The 22419-nt window shown below is 39.8% G+C and overlaps 1 protein-coding gene across 1 annotated transcript in view; it reads right to left on the reverse strand.

Moving 5' to 3' along the window:
* Window positions 1-22419, reverse strand: part of LOC117807859 (collagen alpha-1(XXV) chain) — a 181207-nt gene that overhangs the window by 28267 nt on the left and 130521 nt on the right. Inside the window, exons 7-13 of the mRNA XM_034677269.1 lie at window positions 20349-20420; window positions 19579-19695; window positions 18049-18084; window positions 12083-12109; window positions 9384-9428; window positions 5291-5317; window positions 2361-2405 (exon numbers count right to left, since the gene is read on the reverse strand). Coding sequence (XP_034533160.1) covers window positions 2361-2405; window positions 5291-5317; window positions 9384-9428; window positions 12083-12109; window positions 18049-18084; window positions 19579-19695; window positions 20349-20420 — 369 coding nt within the window. The remainder of the gene's footprint in view (window positions 1-2360; window positions 2406-5290; window positions 5318-9383; window positions 9429-12082; window positions 12110-18048; window positions 18085-19578; window positions 19696-20348; window positions 20421-22419) is intronic.

The following is a 22419-nucleotide window of genomic DNA, read 5'->3' on the forward strand; positions in this document are numbered from 1 at the left end:
GAAGACATACATGTATGTCTTCTAAAGTAAATATTCTACTATACACATTTTTGAAATAGAAATGAACAAAACAGCTGAAAATGGTGAATACTGCAATGCAAAAATCTGTATTGTCATTGTAAGCATGCTAAATGAGGTAATATTAGCATGCTTACACACTAGACTATATTGTACTCATTGATATGGTCTATGATTGTACCGAGTCAACATCACAAAATTAGCAAGCGTGCTACTGAGCTAATATCAGCATACTTGCCTGTTGCAAATGGATTACATTGCACGTACGTGACCTACCTAATACTAACATTTCACAAGTGTTTTCGAGCCTTTGAATAAAGGACTTTTACTTGTTTTACTGAATAAAGAGTTAGTTTTCCTCCTCTAGCACTGACTGCAAGATCTACAAATATCCAGAAGCCTCAATGAACAACTTCTTATTTTATGCTAGTTGTTCTGTATATATCCCATAAAACTTCTCCGCTTGCAAGTCTTTGTTTCAGAGAGTGAGAGTGAAAAATGCCGTCTTTTAGGAAGTCGGAAATGGGATTTCAAATATCTGTTTTTAAACTCTTGGAGCAAGCCTGCCTGTCTTGTCATTTTGTCTCTCACACTCGGCAGATCCCCCACAGTCAAAACAATCTCCCTTATATCAAACATAGCGCTGTCTGACCGCCAGTGCTGCTATTCCTCTCCCCATGTCTGCTCTCCCTGAGGTCTCCCTGCTCGCCGTACTGAAGCTTTCGCAGCCTCACCTCTCACCCTGTGTGTTACCACATTCTCCCCGCAGTGCGTGCTGTTTATTGTTAACTTTGGCATCTTCAGACATAAGATGCCCTCGTCTCCTTTTCCCCTTCTACTCTCTGGTTTCTTTTTCCGCAATTGAAACAAAAATGTAAAGGAGGAGAAATTGATCTTATATGAGCATATGTTAAACTCATCTGGATGTAAAGTCAGCTATATCTTGATTGAACACAATTATTCCTGCCATATGTGCGGTGTAAAAAAAAAACTATCTGAAAATTGACAATCTCATGAGATAAAGCAAGCCTCTGCATACTAATGGAACATTCTCTCTATTTACAGGTTTTTGCACTATCATCTGTCTCTTTTTACTGTGTTTTACATGGACATGATTTTGAAAATGAATGGCAAGTGACTGGCAACAGAACTCTGAATTCCCTTGGTACTCAATTTCACTCTTTCGTTTGTGCTCCTGCAGCCAAAATCAATTTTTCCCCCCAATTTTATTACACTAAGGTAGCCCAGATCAAAGGAGAGCGCGAGCTGCAAAGTTTTATCACCCTCTGCTCTCATTTTTGTTCACTCATTCTCCACAGATGATATCCTGCATCTGTTTCCCTCAAACGGTGTCTTTCTTGGCAGCCGTGTTCGGCAGTCATTTAAAAAACCAGAGCACCCATAAAGTGAGAAGTTATCAGAGTTGTTCTCTGCTACACAGCAATAAATTGGTGGGGACATTTTTAGTACACTGCTTCTACTCGGATGCTGGTTCCATCAGTTATGTTTTGTTTTATGCCTAACGCAAGCAAAAAAAAACACCTCCGTTGTTTTAAAAAAATACAGTGTTTTTGTCTGTTGTTTGTTCTTAGCAACTTTGTTAGAGTTTTTGGCAACTAAAGGAAGAATCTTTATCTTTTCCCAGAAGTGTGAGCAGTTTTTGCCTGGGCTGAGTCAACATTTTCAAAGAACCGTTTATTCCAATCCCTAATAGTTTGTTTCTGAAACGCTTTACAATACGTTTGAGGCCCAAATGTTGTCATGAGGTCACCCAATACAAATAACACTGTGTCCTCTTTTCGTAAAAGTGTATTTAGGAAAAGAAAAACAGCAAAGGCAGCTTGACGAGTCCTGGAGAAGATGCAAAATCTGCCTCTGGACATGATGGCAATGAACTAACACAAACACTTTTTCCAGAGAATAAAAGACTTTTGGACAGAAACATGAATCTATTACTTTTGCCCTGAACGATCAAACCAGCAGAGCTTCTCTCTGCCTTTTGGATAAGAAATGGATCTCGACTTGTCAAGCTGTCTTGATGATAAATGGTCCCAAATTAACACAGGAGCCACCCGACCAGAAAATGTAGCATCAGCATAGCACAGCATAGCAATTAAGTCCACATTAAGAGCAAAGGATGCAGCAAGTGCCAGGGAGTTTGCTGTGGTGCAACCTTGACAACAGCTGATGGCACATGACCTCTACTTCTACACCTCCTCCACCTCTCAGATGGCTAACATTATTTTCTTTTTCTTTCTATCTTCTGACCACAGCCTTCTGTTTCTTCGTGCAAGATCCAAGACATAAAGAAAGAGAGTGATAGGTAAAGAGAAATCACTCACCTTCTCTCCAATATCACCTTTCCCCCCATCTTCACCCATATCGCCCTGTGAAGACATAACTCATATTCAGTCTATTGATCGCAAGAATGTGTCAATGCTGAGAAAGACAAATCTAAAACATGACTGCCATATGTTCTAAAATGGATAACACATAGTTGGATTTCTTTTTCTGAGATTGACAGCCAGTAAAATAAAATAAGAGATGCCTGGAGAACAGTGTAGCACAGTACCATTACTGTACATGAATTCACTTGGTAACACACTGAGCCATCACACATGGTTTAAATATTGATGATTTCAGGTGATGTAATGCACCCTGCAGGGAGGCTTGTGGAGACTCTAAACTCCTGGCATCAGCTGTGAAGAACTTTACTTTTAAATTTACCACATTTTCTTCCTAGCTGTTTGACATCGATCAAGTGTCAGGGCTAGGATAGAGTAAGAAATAGGGGGGGGGGGGGGGGGGCAGGGATGACATGCAGCAAAGGGCTGAGTGTGGGGCTGCCGTTTTGAGAACTATAGCCTCTCAACACGGAGCACAGGGTTGAGGTGATGGAAAACAAATCATAATGTTCACCTCGTAACAAGGTGAATAAAATGTGGGGGTTCTTCCTCATCAGGTCAACACTTCTGTTGCATTTTGTGTACTACAGCCATATAACTGCAATACCAATGACTAGAAGCTAATGTAAGCTTACTAACCTGGAATGAGGGTGGTAAACATATATTAAACTAATACTGTCCCTACACCCACCGTTATGGGGAATGTAAGATCTATCTACGATAAGGTGGACGAGCTAACCCAGCACCAGAGGGAACACTGGCAGAGTAGCATCATGCTAACAGAGCTAACACCGGACACGAACACCATATTGGAAGGATTTCACCTGCTGTGGGCGGACAGGATACAGGAGAGAAAGACTGAACATACTGGTAAAGAAGACCAGCTCAGCCCTGGACCCTGTGGAGGTGGTGGCTGACAGGAGAATTATGGCCAAGCTGTCGTCTTTGATGGACATTTATATATATATATATATATATATATATATATATATATATATATATATATACATATTCTTGTACTGTACACCTTCTTGTTTGCTGCTGTAACTCCATGAATTTCCCCGTTGTGGCACGAATAAAGGAGTATCTTATCTTATCTTATTTGATCTTATTACACTTTAAACTAGAATAAAAAGGGTTCGTTTGTTCCTAGTTAACATCAGCATGTCAGCATTGTCAATATCAGCATCCTTTTAGGATTAGATTAGCATACTTACATGCTAAAATATGGTAAAGATGTATAAACATGGAATTCATTTAGAAATGTCATTATAAGTATGTTAGCATTTTGTCATTATTTAGCTGAATACACATTGTAGCCTTTGCAAAGCCTAGTCTAGCTTCACCTCTGTGTAATAGACTATAGATTGATACATTTCACTACGCCAAAAAAAAAAAAAAAAAAAAGTTGGTTTCTTATGAAGGATATTACAACAGGGATTTGTCCTTGGATGGGACATCTTCATGAAGCTTTAATCAGCCAACTGTAAAAGGCTCCTTCTCCAACAACCAGTTTTCATCTTTTAAAGGCAGCCATTGTTTCTAGTAATGGACCACTGGCTCTCTGTTTCGCAGCCAAAGCCAAAACCAACTATTTATATTAACTTTTTGTCTTCTGTGAAAATAAAAGCTCACTTTGGAGAACATTTCAGAGCTTTCTTTGGCTGGAAGCTGATTATTTCACTTTTGATAAATCTACATGATTTTATATTAAGAAAATGAAAGCCTATTACATTGACAGAACAGACTGAATGAATAGCAGTTCCACAAAATTGATATCAAAGATAATGGTTGTGTCCTGAGCTGAGAAAAATCAACTCTGTAACACACAATGCCTGACATCAAAAGCACTGATCTGTTCAAATGCATTTCTACACAATTCCTAGAAGTCACAATGACTTCTTGAATAGGGTCAGACAAGAAAAGCATGCTTTAATGAATTTCCTGTTGGCTATATAGATAACAAACTCGAAGATTAGAAGTTTGAGTTAACACATCCTTCTCGCCTTACATTAAAACTTGTAGCACTAAGAAGCTTTGATTCCCAACCCGAGGGTGGTAGCATATACCAGGAGAATTTTGGCTTTTAACCAGGAAACATTATGACCCTGCTCTTTAAAGAAAAACAACCCGACAAGATTAACTTCACTTGTAGGTTAAAGAGCTCTACTTCATATATATCTAACAAAGACCAGGCTTCATTCTCAGGTTCCATAAGCCAAATAAAGTTTGGATCTTTTGCTCTTGAGTAAACACTTTGCAACACAAGCTGATACTTAGAGAGAAGACATAACTTTGGACTCTAACTCAGTTTTATCCCCCCCTTCATTTACTCAACTAATGCCAAAACAATCTGTGCTTTAGATGCAGTTTTCACTAAGCCATTTTTTGCATCAAGTCAATAAGTGACACAAGAAAAAACTTAGAACAGCAGCTGAGAACAACTGCCCGAGGGCCAGTTTTACGGTCGATGAAGAACACTGAGTCACCCCCCCCCCCCCCCCCCTTCCCCCTCCAGCTTGTGTCACCCTCGACTCGATCAGTGTTCACACCTCCCACCAGCTGCTGTCTAACAACAGGAATAAGGGCACCATTAGAATTAGGGAATGGAGAAAACAAGGCTTCTTTTCGTCAAAGAGGCAGTTGTGTGGGTTCAGATTTTTCGGTCTCTTCCAAAAATTGGGTTCAAAATGTGAGTCACTGACTCACGAGGGCTAGATCTCAGAGGGGAGTCAGCTTTGAAAGAAAATGCTGGCATTGTGTGAAATACAGTGAAGTTAGCAGTCACTGTAGCATGACTGTATTTCTTACATGGCAGGGTAACAAAACTGATGTGAACAATAATGTTTGTTGAATTAGCACTTTACCTTTTCACCTCGGTCACCCATTTCGCCCTGTTGGGAGAGAAAGCAGAGTATTAGAGACAGAAAGGCTGAGGGGAAGTTGGGGAGTTATTGCAGCTACTGAGGGTCAGATTATATCTGGGGTTAAATTCATGTTAGATTATAGATATTCTTTTGTGTTATGGCTGCTTTTCCCCAGACAGACTATCAAGTATCAGATTTCTAAGTATTTTTTAATTTGCACATTTTTTAAGAAATACATGTAGCTAATACTATGACATGGACGAAATTAATGTCTGCCACAAGGGTAGCCTGTTCATAGTGATCCATTAGCAAATATAGATCATGCAAACATGACATCCAACAAAAATTATGAGAGTTTTGTTTTTAAACAGAGGAATAAAAAACAAAAAGTAAATTCAACAGAGAATAAGAAAAACCACAGAGTAAAATGGGGTACAAAAAAAAGTTCACACTTGATGGAAAATGTCCAAAAGAAAAAAAATAAGGTGTTGTTTCACTGATGGGAATTGATGAAAAAATATAAACAAAATCTAAAATATGGTTGTGATGACTTCACAAAAATGTAAGCACACAAAATATGTGCAGCAGACCTTGAATCCTGGGATACCGTCCAATCCTGGGATACCAACATCCCCCTATGGACAGCACAACACACACAAACACTCAGTGGCTTTATTAAGTGTGCCGTTTTCAGAACGTGAACTCTGATTGCAGGTCAGGAGTTAGAAAAAGCGTCACATTTTTCTGTTTGATAGAGATAACCTCTGACCTTCAGACAGGTTAGGTTTGTGTCACGGCTGCACAGGTGTTGTGCATTTGCAGAAAAGTTGATAACGAAGGAGTTAGATACAGATCAAGCGCACAGTATAGCATTGTTTACTATCCTGCAATAAAGACACTCTGGGTGTGATACAATACTGCTCACACTGAGTGAATTTCATATAGTCAGCATTCAAAAGAAGCAAACATAAAAACCACAAAGTAAATCTGTGGAGAGGATAAAAAGCTGATTCAAACTGATCGATTGATGATTGATTGCTTATTGATTGAAAGCTTAATCTTCTCTGGTTTGGTTCTGAGCATGAAGAAAAAGAAAAAAACCAAGTCTATCTGATGAGAGCCAGTCCGCAGTTTGAGTCTGGATCTGTTTTCTGCGGTGCAACTGAGAAACCAACCCCAGTCCATCTGTTGCCAAAAACAATTAACCTCCTGACCGTTACAAAGCTAGCATATCATGGGCCTTTCAGAGGAGGAGCAGCTCTTCCCAAACGCAGAGAGAAAACTTTAACAGCATTGCTATCATCATTGTGGATTAATGTTGCTATCATCTAAATTCAAATACATGCCGACAGCAGAGGAGCAGGAGAGAGAGGAGCAACAGCTACACAAAAAATTCTGCATCGTTATTTTTGGTAAAGGGACAATTTTGGTACAAATATTTACTGGTTATAGGGCCAAATAAACCTCTGAAATTTACTGCCCAAACAGAACATGTACCTGCATTTGGTGCTTGGTTTTGGACCCTATATTATTTTTTATTCTATAGTTTTTATTTATGTTTTAAAAAATGTGTTTCATTTAAAATGTTTTAAAAACAGAAATCTGAAAAAAACACATTTTTTGTAGTTACACCCCAATAATACAGTGACACTGTTATAATTGATAAGTTGCATACATCTCGTCAGCTGATATAATGAAGATTACACAATGCTCCAAAATGTAAGGGGAAAGTACAGGAATTATGAAATTTCTAAAACAAAGTCTGGATTTTTTTTGTTGCAAGAAACACTAATTATATTGCACAAGTCAGGACGACATTCTAAGTTATATCACACAATAGAGTGGCAACAGATGTATCTCCTATGCTTAAGTCTTAAAGCTAAAAATGAAAGAAAGAAGTTTCTCCACTAGAGACTGTATAGATACCAACAACAGAAAACTTAAGATTGTCACCATAATTATTAGCAGCGGGGCTGATCTCCAATCATGACACTCAAATTCCAGAAGGGCCCATGCCACCCCAGGACACCCCCTGCCTGGACACACCCCTGATTGAAAGCACTTCATTTTGGTCTCTTTTTTCTTCCTCAGTTTCTCATTGTTTCAAAGCATTATGGGGATATCAGTGTGTCTGATGCATGTGGAGAGGGAGTATCCCTTTAGCAATGCACTAGTGGTGAAACTTGTCATAAATGTAGGAATCCCATATCATCTATCAGCCCACATATGGGAGTCATTGACATAATGATGATATATATTGCCATAATGATGATGGAGTCTGATTAAAAACTCCTAAACTGGAGCTGATAAGGTTTGCATTAGTGATCATCCTCTCTGAGTGGATCTCTCTGTCAGATCAATAAGATGTCTGCCAGTCAACCTGCCACTGCGGGCAGAGCGGCCTGTGCTGCTGCAGACTTCAACTTTCTGCATGAGTGACGGCTACATACCGTAACAGATTTGGTTTTATAACTGCACTGCACAGAGCTGGAGTTCTATTTCATGGGTGCTGGCAGACCCGGCTCCCAACACAAGTATGGAATTAGACCTTCAGCGTTTGCCGTCTCCAGAGTCAGTATGGCTTTCACTCCGAAATCAAACTTCTTCACCCTGGTTCCTATTACAGCCATGCGTGCCTCTGTGCTTATATCTTTATAAGTACATGCTTGAGATTTCAAAGACGGCGCCTCTCCAATCAGCTCTCCATTCATTCTCATCATTTATCCAGTCATTTGTTCTGGAATAAATGCACTTTCCAATTTTTCTCCATTGAAAAACACCTGCACTGTGTCTTCTTTGTTTGCTTTGAGAATGAAATGCAGAAGTGAGCGCAGAGTGTGAGCAGATTCACAGGCAGCTGGGTACTTTTAGTGGTTAACATGCAGCCCAGGGGATTTCTTCCAAATAGGAGAGTTTTTTTTTTTTTAAATTGTCAGAATGCATGGCAGAACTTTTCTAATATGAAAAGTGCAACACATGGCCACAAAGACTAATGAAAACTTTAAGTATGTTATAGTGAGGCTTTTGAAGATAAACTACTTTCAGGTGTGGGAACATTTTCATGTGCAGTATTTTGTCTGTAATAGACTGCTCAGTGTTCAGGCTACACAAAGAGTGGTGCAGTTGAACTCAAAGAATTACGGGGTATTATTTATACTACACTAAAAATATAGATGTGTGAAGAAGTCTTTAAATTCCTGCAAATAAGTAGTTAGCTGGTGGTTATTCGGCATATCCAAGTGCTTACTATACTTTATTCTGCTTATTACCCAGCTACCAACTAAATACACAAACAAGTTGACTCTCAGTATCAATCTTAATATTACTTTATTGATTTAATAATAATTTATTGATACAGCTAAAGTAATATTTCCTCAGTTTAGTCAGTTGGTAGTGTTTTGATGCAAAAGATATTCTCATCAGCCTTCTTGCGGTTCAAATTAGCATTAAACTTAACATTTTCATTCAAGGTAAAGTCTGAACATAAGCATTTTTTAGTTGGCATTCTTCACAGATGCAGAAAATAATGGCAGCTCTTATATAAGGTATTCTTCTGTTGCTGTTCCCATAACACTGTCAAAGCCATGTTGTGGTTCGTAGTTGCTTCATATTTGTTTTCTTCAATTTGGTCTCTTTCACTTTGTGCTCATTTCTGCATTGTTTATCCACTTCTCCCCTTTTTTCTGCTGCTGACTGGTCAGCCATTAACCACCAATCGGAAATTCTGTGCTCTCCAAATAAATTTGGTGTAATATCTAACATTTTCTCCATCTTGTCTAATGATGTTATCAGAAAGTAGCATTTTTGTCACATTGTTAACAGGTAGAGGTGAAATGATAAACGTCATACTTAATGTGCCAGGTTGATTTGATATGGGTGCTGGCACGATCAGGCCAGTAGCACCTTTGCTATTTGCAATTATAGTTGTTGTTATAAGGTTCTGACCAATCAGAGCCAAGTATTTGACACAAGTTTCAATCCAGAATTATGTTGAATCATTTGTTAAAAAAGACTATTCATCAGTTAAAAAAAAACAACCAAAACTTCTGTGTGATATAATAGTTTTCTTAACTGACAACATGAATCACCTCACCTTTAGTCCATCAACACCTGGGATTCCAGGAGGGCCAAATGAACCCTGAAAAACAAACACAAAACCATTTAGATTTGAGAATATAGAATGACCACACTTCATCTATTTATACAGAAATCATCAAACACTGCAGAGTACTGGCTGCCAAATATATAAATATGCATCTACTGACGCATATTTACAATGTCTTTCTTCTGGTTGTCTCAATCAACCATCCTAAAGATAAAGTCAAGTGCAGGAAAAAGTCGTAAACAACTTCCATTCAAACTTAACAGCCCTGAGCAGGCCTGTCTATTGTCCAATCCCTACTTCAGCACATACACCCGGCACTTGTGCTTTTGTGTGTGTGTGTGTGTGTGTGTGTGTGTGTGTGTGTGTGCGTGCGTGCGTGCGTGCGTGCGTGCGTGCGTGCGTGCGTGCGTGCGTGCGTGCGTGCGTGTGTGTGTGTGTGTGTGTGTGTGTGTGTGTGCGTGTGTGTGCACTGATTCCACAAAACCAGGCCAGGATAAATATTGCATGTCAAATTTTAGAAACTGCCAAGTTATGGAGGATACAGGCAGAGGGCAATGCCGCGAGTGGGGAATCATTCTGTTCACTTTCAAAGTTAGGGGAGGGAAAGTTAAAAGGAAAAATGACTTATTATATATGGTAGCTCTTATATTTGCATGCACTTTGACTCTGAGGTTGTACCAAGCATGTTTTAATGAACTCTCTTGCATGGTGGTTTGCTTGTGTTGGCCGTTTGTACTTCATTGTAATAAAAATGACTTACAGTTAGCATGGTTGCATTAATAGATGTGTGAGAGATGAATGATACACTGAAACATCAATTTCTAGACCATTAAAATAAATAAAAACTGTTGTCTTCCATGTTAAATCAGATTTTTTCTTATGTTTTAAAAATCCTATAAAGCAGAATGGATGACATTAGGATGAGAAAGATTTGGCTTTAAATATAGGATTCACATACTCCCCATGTAATGACACCAAATCAGTCTCCAAGGTGATGAAACGGGAATAAGTGTTGACGTAGCCTCTCCGCTATACACAACTCAAAACCAGCAGTGGATCTAATTGAGCAGCCTCAGGGCCTGGCTTATGAGTCATTAACATGGTGGTGTGTCATCATTGACCCCTCCACACACACACACACCCCTCCTCCCTCCTCCCCAGCCGCCAGGAGGCCTCGCCGACAGATGACAGCACAGACAGGAAGTGTCTGATTGGGTTACACTGAACAAACACTGGCAGCTACCTGATGGCTGGATATGGCCGACATCTGTTCCCCACATCAGCGCCCGGCAGAGAGTCACGGCCCGCATCGCAGCGCTAAGCTCCAGGTTCTCTGTTCTCTGTCACTCGTTTTCTTTCCCTACTTGTGATGTCTGAGCTTAAACTCTCCTCTTCTCTGTTTACTCGCCCTGACTGTGGCCCTGTATCCCTAATCTCAGAGTAAACACGTTTAACACCCTGTATGCTTTTTTTACAGACGTTTCTGCCACCTGTGCACAGTTACTATCAAACCTAAAACATTATTCCACAGCAAAATAAATCACTAAATAAATAAATCTGCACTGGTTCATATGATCATGTGAAAACTGAAAGGTACAACAAGCATTTTACTGTTACATTAACCATAAGGTTACATACTGCTAAGTTTTTGCACTTTCCATTTCTAAACAAACTTCTAAACAATCCCAAGCTCAGCCCATATCATAAGATATGTTTTATAATCTCAGTTTTAATTTATTATTTTTTTTTTCTTGACAGTAAAAGTGGTCCAGCCTATTCATATGTTCATTATTTTACTCCATAGACTGTATTTTAACATGGTTTCTGTCATTACAGTTAGTTCTTATCATGCTGAGTCATGTCCAAATGTGCACACTCTATGAAGTTGACTTTTCGTTACATGTTGACGCTCTAAAAAAGGAGCATTAAGCTATGATTGACAACTCTGTATTCAAATGAGGCTCCTTTGGCACTTAGGCAATAGACTAGGAGACCAGAGAAAGATCAGAGCAAGGGAGCGTAACATAAAATAAACAAGAGAGTCATTGAGGCGCCAGTTTTGATTAGTGGTTAAAATGTCCACCCTATGCACAGATATTACATTCCTTGAAGTGACGGCCCCACTTTCAGCCCTTCGCTGCTTTGTTTTCTGACTCTGTCTACTGTCCTCTTCTCCCAATAAGATATGAAAAGTCCAAAATGCACAGAACTTTCCAGAACAGTGAGCATCTACTTCAAACTCACACAAGAACCCATTCTGTTGTGGACTCTACAGTTATATGTGTGTTTTGCTTCTTGAAAGGACAGGATGTCAATACTGCTACCACCAACTGGTCCTGACTGTGCAGTCCCTTTCACCGAAATATGTCATCAGTGCCATATGTCTTCAACAGTCCGAGGGGTTATTTTGGCTTCATCTTTGTACCATAGTACCATAGAAGGTGGAGATGTGTTGTCCTTCTTTATACAGTCATTGTTTTGCACCAAAACAAATTCCTTGCATGTGTAAGTCTACGTGACAATAAACCCTACTGCTGATAATGAGGCATGGAAAGCAACCCTCAAACTCTGAAATGTACGTTTGATGTCAGTGCCTGGCTAACTTAGCCAGGGACTCTCATTTTATTTCTTCTAAGAGAAAAGCTAGAAATGTCATTGGAACAAGAAATCAATTTCTTCTTTCTTACCTTCGGCCCGTCTGGTCCCTGAGGCCCCTATAAATGAGAAGAGAGAGACAGAGATTGGAGAGAAGCAGAACAATAGGAGTTCATGTCAGATGACATAAAACAATCTTTAGAACAGAGACATTGGCAGAGCTTATGGTAGGATTTAATACAGTGAGCAACCACCCTTTGGGCAGATCTGAATCACAATCAATCCCTTGTTTCATTCGTCGACAAAGAATGAAAATCAACTGTTCCTTCATGTCATTGAGCTTTAACATAACCATGAATCTCTAATGGGACCATGAATAACTTTTATGGTTTGATGTTTTATGTTGATCTCTCTTTATTTGGTTCTGCGGCTGTAAAAGTGGGTGCTGTTTTCCAACACATAGAAGGGTTCATTACCAGAATAAGCCAATAGCTGGAGAGCTTTGTAAGTTAGACGGGGAAAAGGCGCCACATTTCTAACTGAGATTAATGCAGTGATGGATGTGCCTGGAAGAACAGTGGCTATTTTCAACCTGTTGTTTACTGCAGACAAACTGGTGGCCATGTTGGATCCTCAACCTCCTCCACTGGAAACCTGCCTTAAAAAACAGCATGACTGCTTTGTGACTAGAAAGAAGAAAAAAAACAGAGAGTTGGTTTCTTCCATCTTGGCTTCACGGGATGCTGAAATATTGAAGCACCCACAGCAGTTCATCAACACCTTTAGGCTTGGCTGCGTTGACACCTCACATTGGCCAACATTATTCTCACTGACGGGCTCAGGATCTTCGGTAAGCGGTTCTATTTGGCTCATCAGTCTCAGTTGGGTCAAGGCGAGACAGATCTTATGCCCCACAAGGCCTCTGCAGCAACAGCTTTCCTCACTTTAATCATGTTGATGCAGTATAATTGGCTAAACCTTAGATGGTGTTGGTCCCCTGATGAGTATAAAAGGTTTGTAAGCATGTATTCAGCGACACATTTAGGATGAAATATTTGTAAAGAAGTGTAGTTTGAGTGTGGCCAAGTTTTCCTTATGGCCAAAGCACCAACAGATGCTTGGCTTTGCTAAAATAACCAGAATAAAGACCAATTTTCTGAGAATAAACTCCATCTTTCCATATTTGGTTTATAGAAACAAGGCTATCACCAAGTACCCAAGGATCTAAACTTTTCCATTTACAAAATGAGCCTGTTAAAATCCAAGTTCTCACATTTACAAAAATGCCCCACACAGTTGAAGCTTGTTTATAGTGCATTCCTTCTGCACTTATAACAAAAACCTCAATGAACAACTTTCATTATCCAAGCCAACCAAGGAAAAAGCTTTTTCCTCCGGCTTGCCCTTAAAAGCTTTTGTTAGCAATCCTCAGTAGGGTTTGGTAAACATCTTTATGACCCGCTAGGTATGTGAGAGCATGTGCCACTCGCCCCAGCGCTAATTAGCTTGGCTACATCTGAGAGCACTCAGGAGCTACTGGCAGAAAAGGAGAGTTTTCACAAAGTCAAGAGCCCTTATGGAAGTCTTGGTCCTGCGTCTTTTCTTTTACACTTCTAGGGCCTGAACCTGCTCGAAAATTAAGATTAAGAATATCCAAACATCTGTATTTAAAGAGTATTACTCTAGTAAAGATAATTCATCCTTGGAAAACAACTCAACCTAGCTGCCCCATTTAGTAATCATGAAATAATCCTCAAATGGTAAACTTCAACATGATGCCTTTTGAAGTCAAGCACCTGAGCACACAGACAAAGCACTGAATGTTTGGGTGCTTTCATTCATGTTTCGGAAACGACAAACAATAAAGCATTTACCCTTTAAATTCCCACATCCCGTCTGTAGTTGTGAACCCTTAGCAACTTCAAGAATAGCGGCTACATGTGAACCCTTAGCAACTTCAAGAATAGCGGCTACATGTTCAAAGTTTACAAAATCAATGTTTCAGCAGATCAAAGCCAAAAGAAGCTAAATGTTGGAGCTTCTGTTCAAAGAATCTGTTCCAATTATACAGTCAATGAAAAAGCTTTGCTGCTATTGACATTAAATTAAATGAATCTTCAGCTTCAAAGGGAATTCATTTTTCTTACAGTCTGAGGTGTGACCCATGTAGCTGCAGGTTTGCATAACACGGAGCTAACTTGTGTTTCTGTAGAGATTATAGAATTATGTGCTTTATTTTAACTGTGTACTGGATTTCTTATGTGTTAAGACCTTTCAATCACAGTAGCTTTACCACTTCTGCCACTACAAACAGAAAAGCAGCTGGTATTAGTTTTCAAAATATGCAGCATTCAGGCCACCCAATAAACCTGAGTTTCACCCTCATTCACCATATTCACATGGTCGGCCATTTTTGTTTGATTCCAATCTCAGGGTGGGAAATTTCAGTCCCGTCTTCTGTTGTGTTCTTGACTTGTATCGTGTTAACAGACAAATCCTATAACATCATTGCTTACTAGATGATAAGTAGCTAAAATGAGAATGGATCATTTTAATTCAGACAGACTCAGTATATAATTAATCTGACTGTTAACCTGGAAAGCACCCTTCTCTTCATGAATTTGGAGAAATCAAATACAGTTTGAAGCTTTGGGATGTAATCCCTTCACTACCTGTAGAAGCCATAACTTTCTGTAAGCAAATAATAGATCCTTCCTTATTTGCTATTAAGTGGACTCAATCAATCTCGAGTGAGTAATTTAATTTAGTGGCGCTTCTTTTTTGCAAACATCTTATTGTTCCAAATATGATCTCTGTAATCTTGTCAGTTTTAAACTCTGACAGTAAGAGCTCAGTTGAAGAAGAAAGAAAATCCTTAAAAAAAAAAAAAGATTTTTTTTTTGTTGTTGCAGAAAATAGCTTTCGCCAGTTGATGAAGACTTCTGCCACAACATTGTTTAAATTCAGCGACCGTGTCCTCAGCGATTCACTCCCATCTTTGCTCCTCATGTTTGGCTTCACATTAAAGGAAACTCAAAGACACCAAAATATTAAGATTATGTTCTTTTTATACATGCATATTTCATGTATTGGCTCCCTAACATGTGGGCATGTTGCTTCCTTGGAAAAAATGTCTTAGCTGAGTCACTTGTGCACTGTGGGTATTTTCTGAATGAATGGGATGTAAAAAAGGAGCAGAGAACTTCTGCAGCATAATTGGAAATAACACCAGAGAGCAGATGGAGGAGGTTTTTTTAAGTTATGGATGGAACACTGCATACAATACACCACTGCTTTTCCAAATGTCATCTTTATGAAGCAAAACCAAGTCCCTGTGTGCAAGACTGTGTGCAAGACTGCAAGCCACCTTCGCAGGGATAAAGACCTGCTTAATGTAGCCCAGAGAGACCTTATGGTGCTGATGACTTTGAATTGTGTCTTGAAAATATTTCCTTTTTTCTTTTTCTTCTTCTTCTTCCCACCTCCCCCCTCCTGCTTGTTGCTCCACAAGGGCTTAATCCCTCTAACCAGCTCCACATGTCCTGGAAGGCTGCTGGAAAACTCTGGAATCTACTTTTGCCTCTTTAACAATAGCATCTACATCAAAAAACGCTGAGCTGTGTCAAGTGGGCGCTAGCTCCTTAAAAGTCATAAAAGAAGGAAAGTTGGTGAAGTGGTGACCTCAAAATCCCTTCCTCAGGTTGATTTGTGCAGATCTACAAGTGCCAATCAAAGATTATCCTTTCAGCACGCAGCGGAGTGGAGCCCATCAGTCTAGTTGCGTATACAAATCTAATTTTTATTGATTCAAAAAGGGCCAATCAAGGGTGTGGACTGATGATGTATTTCTGTGTAGAGCACTTCATACGCTTCCCTTTAGGGGTTTAACAGCCTAAGAGATTATTCATGGAACTTTTACCCCTCTATCCACATCTTTTGTGTCTTTTATCAGTAGCAAACAAACTGCTGTTGGCTGGAAACAGAAGCTCTGAGATCAAAACTCTGCTATGTCACATCTTTTTACAGCCTCTGGGACATCTCATGCTGCTTTACAGGGTGGATTGATTTCCAAATGATGACATTATTCCTTGTTGAAAGAACATTAGTGTCATGCTATGTGCATATTTGTAAAGTAGTATGCCTTATTTCAAGAGTTACAGGTAGCATGGCTTATTTTTTATTCAAAGCTCAGCGCCAGGCCTCATCCCGAACGGAATCCACCATTCATCTCTTGGAGAAATACTCCAGCCGGTGTCTTGAGAGGTTGTGTAAGCACCAGAGACTTATGGGAGCCCACCTGGGACCACTGGGAAGTCTACTGCAATTTTTGCAGTCCTGACATTGTGAATTAAGAGACATAACTGTGCTGCTTACATAGCTATGAGCACAAGATGAGATAACTGGTGAAACATAAAATAAAGCTAACAAAAGTTTGAGACTTTTGTAACATAAAGGATGAGAGAGTGCAGTCAAATTTAAATGAGGACACTGTGTTCAATGACCTTGAAATCATTAGTTAACTCGCTAGTTAATGTGTCTTTTGCAATTTCAGCCATGCCATCTCTTATATCCTTTGTCTTTTTTGTTCCACTACCTTCACTCTTTCCACACAGTGGGGGGAAAAAAAGGTCCGAAGCGGGATCAAGAGATGAAAGCGCTTGATAGCACCTCCTCTGTCAGCTCCACTTATTCTCCCCTGCACTTGTGAAAAACTGACATCACCGATTGTTTTTGCATGTCACGTTTTCCATCCTTGCTCCCTCAGGAATTTGGCTTGACCTATGCAGTGTAGCTTTTATGAGGAAACTTTAATCAAATGCTTTATTTGCTAAGCACCACAAGCGGTATCCAGTTGCTGGTAACTGGAACAGCGTGTACCTACAGTGTGAGGAGTTTTGTGAGTGAAAATAAACGTTTTTGCAGGGTATCATAAAATGTGTCATTAATATTCACGGTAATACTCATAAACCTCCTTAAGAACATCTAATAAATTAAATGTATTTGTATCAAAACCAAATGCATTCTAGCAAACTAACAGCCTGTAGATAAAATCCTGATATATCAATTAATGAAATCTGTAATAGAGGAACATTTGGTTATATGTATCGCACGTGAAGAGTGACGGTAGATTTGATAGCAAACTAATTCAACCAAGTTAACAAATACAAGTCAACGTAGCTTAGCCCAATAGCTCGTTTCTGATTGGTCTAAACCCCCAAAACAACATTTATCATTTGACAAATTGATCCCACATATCAAATCAAATCAACCCATGTAAAGGACTCTGCCTGTTGACACTGTGGTAAGAACGTTAGTTTCTATTAGCATTCTAAATTTGTAAACATGGTTGGGTTGAGCCCAAATTAAAATATGAATTTGTAAAGGCATGGATAGAGATGGATTGACATTTTTATATCCAAATATACTCTTAATTATCCAGAAGTTAAAATAGAGAGTCAATTTTTATGTTATGCTTTGTTGACCCAGCATGCACTGCCTGAGACTCCGCAGCTCAACTCATCTTAGTTTGCCCATTGCCACTGGATTCATTCACAGCATGTGGTTTCATTTCAGTCAAACCTCCACAGCTGCATGCATCAAAGTAAAGCTAAGAGACTGTCATTTTGGCTCAATGTCTTAATATCCTCCATTTAACAAAGCCTCAGTTGAAATTCTCTTACACAAAGACTGGAAACAGGGGGTAACAGCTCCCCTGAATTTGTCTAAAGGCAATAAAATTGATCTCCCAGCATTTTCGGTCCCCTCCTGCATTGTCTTTGTTGGTAAAGTCGCACAGCAACCAAGGGCGCCTCTCGCTTTAGTCTCTGTGCAAAGCAAGGCTAACATACTGCAAGTTCTGGCCCTGTATTTCAACACATACATATAAATAAGGTAGCCATTGTCTTTGCTTGTTTTTTCAAGGAAGTGTGTGTGCCTGTTTCTTAAAATGTTAAAATATTAAAATTTGAAAAATTATGAGATGCTAAGTTACTAGCTTAGCATCATAATGCAGCAACATGATCAAAGAGGGGTTACAAAAGGCAACGTTGGTGCTTACCATGGGTCCTATATCCCCAGTCTCCCCTGGATCACCCTGTAGTGAAAGAAAAAAAAAGTCAGTTTATGGAAAATCACTGGGCCAACTCCTAGTAAAGTTAAGAACATGCATGGCGCTTTTAATGATCATTAACAGCAATCTGAGTTAAACAAGTCATATTTTCTGGTATTTCAGTTTTCCACATTGTGGCTGAGTCCTCCACTATGGTGCATAGGAGACAGGATGCCAAGCAGTGCTCAGCATTGTCCTGCTGCTCTTATACCAAGTTGGCAGAGAGGCTTTTATCACACTGTGGCACCTGTACTATTCACTTCCTCTGCCCAACAACCTTATTTAGTCTCTGCTTTTGGTTAAAGCCTGGCTCCCAAATGTCCCGGCAGTTCTCAGGATAAAAAAGAGACATACACTGTGTCCAGATTTCTATGCCAAAACCATGCTTGAACATTATTCCATTTTTGCCTCTTTGTGGCATTTACTAGGCAGTGTTGCCATGTTTCTTAAGAGCGATGCACAGCAGGGGAAATAAATCATCAGATGAATAAAGCACCCTATCAAGAGAAGTTGATATCTTGTAATAGGGCTATGACTCGCGCAACTGCAACTGGAAGAACTGAAAACAATCACCATCAAAAACTTGGAAAGTAGAAGATAAACAACACTCAATATTTTTGCACTCCCACTGTGAACTCTGCCAAGACAATAAAGATCAGCTGGAGTCCTCGGAAGGGTTTACGGCTGAACATAATTGACAGGCCTTTTCTGTTTCTTCTTTCTCTCACAGGCAGAGTTCACATAAATTTAGTGTGATGCCAGTGACAGGCTCACAGACATGGAACATTTTACTTTATAATGAATAACAACCAAGTAAACATAAATCCATACTATGAAGCTTTCCCTTGGGAGTATATTCATGCTTAGCTTCAAACATAAAGGCAATAAACTGCAGTGTAGCTTCTACAGTCTTCATGAGAAAGCTTTTTATTGGAATAAACCTTCCCCTCCCTGCACTGAGTCAAAGTCTGATTAGATACACGTACAAGAAAGAGTGGAACAAGCTTATTTTTTATGGAAACAATGCTGTGTTTTAAAGGAAAAATCTGCAGATTTTTACTGGTGTAATGGAATTTAGTAAAACTTGAAATGAAATGACTACTGTAGTTGGCATGTATTTACCAGCCTACCTGTTGCCTAGTTTTGGCACTTCTTTTATTAATACACCTAAGCGCTTTTTCATAACTCATCCAATATGAAGATATCAAGACTAGGACATATGAATACATTTTATGATTAGGGGCATGGCTGAGTTGACTGACAGGTGGGTCAGGTGGCTTAAGGCTTGCATCTTGTGTCTCTTCAGAGCAAAAGATAGGCTGGGTCAGCATTTCCAATACAGAAACCAGTGAGTTACATCATTGAGACTACATTCATGACTCACACAGTCTATGGTATACATCTATGGGTTTCCCCAAAAGTTAGCTTCACCAGCTCTATTCAAGCTGCCTTAAACGGAAGCTAAAACTAAATACTCACTGGTAGACCGGGCACACCCCTGGGTCCATCTTTCCCTGTGTCCCCTGGAGGCCCCCTTGGCCCAGGAGGTCCTGGTGGCCCTGGAGGCCCAGGTGGTCCTGCCTGCCCTTGATCTCCCTGTGTGGCAAAAAAAACAACAACACATTTTAAAATCAGAACTCAGTGATATTGTTGGATCCACTGAGACTGGAGCCACTGCAGTTCCATGATAATGAAGAGATAGTAGTGGTATGATCTCCTGGGTGGCTATGGGCTGCCTCCATTAATAACATGGAGAGTTTGCATTTTTAGCTCTTATGGGCTAAAACTACAGTAGCATAAAGTAGTGGAGATGGAGTTCTAAGTGTATGATTTATAGCTGAAATAGTAATCCTCTTAAATGCATGCATTCCTAAATGGACCTAATGAGTTGAACAGGGTTTATGCATTAGGCACCGACTGAAAAACCGTCACTTTGTAAAGCAACTACCATCAAACAAAAATATACTGAAATGTGTGGTCCATTATTGTACTGGATTACAAAAAGTCTAAGAAAATATTCAGCAATTTAACTTGCAGGGAAAGTGTTTTAAGAAGTGCCAGGACAGTAATTCATTTACTTTTATAATAGCTTGTTTTTGGAATTTCCACATTTTCCCTCAACAAAAACAAAAAGAGTGAACGAGTGCTTGTGACAGGTCTGTCTGAAGGCTTGCATGCAAACTGCAGGATGCCAGGAGAGAAGAGATTTGGTGAGACATGGCAGAAAGAAGAGAGGACACAGCCACTACCTTAATGAGACGCCGCTTAATGAGCTGCTGGTCAGCGGAAAGAAAGCCATGATTGATCTTAGGGAAGACCATCTGAGCAGGTGTGTGAGGTCAAGAAGTCGTAGATCAGAGGTGAGAGAAGGTTGAAGAAGGATGAGGTCCCAGAAGAAAAAGGAGGAAGAGGAAGAAACAGATTTTGTTAGAGGCCTGTGTTTATGAACCCCAGTCCAGCACCTTCACAGACGGGGGGAGGAATCCACACTTTTCCAATATGGAGGTAGTTTACTTCAAGAGTCCTGGCTTCTCTTTATCTTTTTTTTTTTGGAGCCAGGGCCCATAGTTACCACCTCAGGGGTGCAAAGGTGCCACAGTGGGCTTGCAGTAAAAGTGGGAATCCCTCCTCCTCCTCTGTTTAAGTGCTGTCATCATCTTTATTGCGCCTGCTGCTACGTCAGACCCCAGGAGCTGCACACAACAAAACCAGCATGGTTGACCTTCTGAATTGAGGTTGATATCTAGTCTTGTTTCTTTCAATGCATGCATTATTCTGCTGGTGTCCACTGGTATGAAGTGCTTTCACCAACTGCTGAAACAATCCTTGAGGCCAGATTGGTTGATTTAAGGATTATTGATGAGCCATGAGCATTAGAATTACACAAACAGTTTGTCACTTTGGTTCATCATCGAGCATTCCTCTAGGAGTTCCTTCCATTCATTTTAGCATCAGTGTACACCAGCCAGACCATGTCTTGGATTCAGGATGCATTTTCTTGTTCCAGCCAGTAAAATGCCACCTATGCTTTCAATGGGGAAACCTGGCATGAAGCATGCAACCCAAATCTCAAGTAAAGTAGCTGTAGTGGGGGACGATTGACTGGCTGTGATTAATTGGATGAGGGTTTTTCCTGGGCCTAGTCTATCATCGGGCTTTGAGGAAAAAGCAGCCGACAGTGATTCATTTACTCCCAGTGTGTGCTGCAGAAGGGGTCGGACGGAGCAGCTCGGCGGCATCACCACCGACAAACCTTGACAGTCAGGATCTGATTGCTGTGCAAAGCAGCCAGCGTAGGGAGACCAGGCAATCCCTGAAGGGACAAACAGCAGAACATGGCACAACACACACGTGACATTCAAACACTGGGTGGACAAAAACAGTTAAAGGTGGAAAAGATAAGCATTGTACTATTAAATGTTCTTACATAAGCTGCTTAAAATGGGGAAAATATCATGTATTTCAAAGAGGGACAGCCAAAAACAAACATAAATTAAAATGTTTAACAATTACTTTTGAGGTCAAGACATCTGAATTTAGACCTAAACAAGAGCAACATTTCATTTTAAACAAGTCCAAGTTTACTCTCGGCCTTGAAACAGTGTGTACAATGGCACATGGACTATTCCTGTCAAAGCTAAGTAACCATTTCCTCTTGTTTTCCTCCCAATAAACAGACAGAACATGTTGTTGAGATGGTTATCATAGAGGAGACTTTGAGCTATAAAGTGCTTGGAAACTGAGTAGCCGTATTGTTCATGGAGTTTTAGGGAACATCAAGGGACCATGTTTGCTGGAAATGCAATCAAATGGTTTCCAATTCCCTTGTCAACAAAGGTCATGACAGATGTGATGTACTCATGAAAACTGAATAAAGGAAGAAGAAAGCATCGGGCTTCTTCTAGTTAAAAGGAAACAAGGGTTTAAAACTGGATGTTAACTTGCATCTGAATCAAAAAACAATGACATGTTGACAGCTTAACATGGCTTTGGATATTATAGCCAAATAAATGCACTCCATTTAGCTACAACCCCTTTGAATCTTTGAATAATATTATGAACTGTAGATGATGGAAAACCACACCTTATTTACATTTTTGAACCAACATTATTTAGAATTTTTTTAAGTATTTGCTTTCGCAGTCTTTCACAGAGGGATGAAGCTCTTCTCATCTTTACTTATTAGAGAATCAGCCTCTCCCTTTTTACACCCAGTCATTTTACCAACCTGTTGCAAATTAACCTAATAAGTTAAGAGATGCTTCTCCATGTTTTTTGTTGTTTTAAGCATGAAACAATTCTTCTGTTTTCTGTCCCTAT

The sequence above is a fragment of the Notolabrus celidotus genome, chromosome 23 (genome assembly GCF_009762535.1).
Source record: "Notolabrus celidotus isolate fNotCel1 chromosome 23, fNotCel1.pri, whole genome shotgun sequence".
NCBI classification, from domain to species: Eukaryota; Metazoa; Chordata; class Actinopteri; order Labriformes; family Labridae; genus Notolabrus; species Notolabrus celidotus.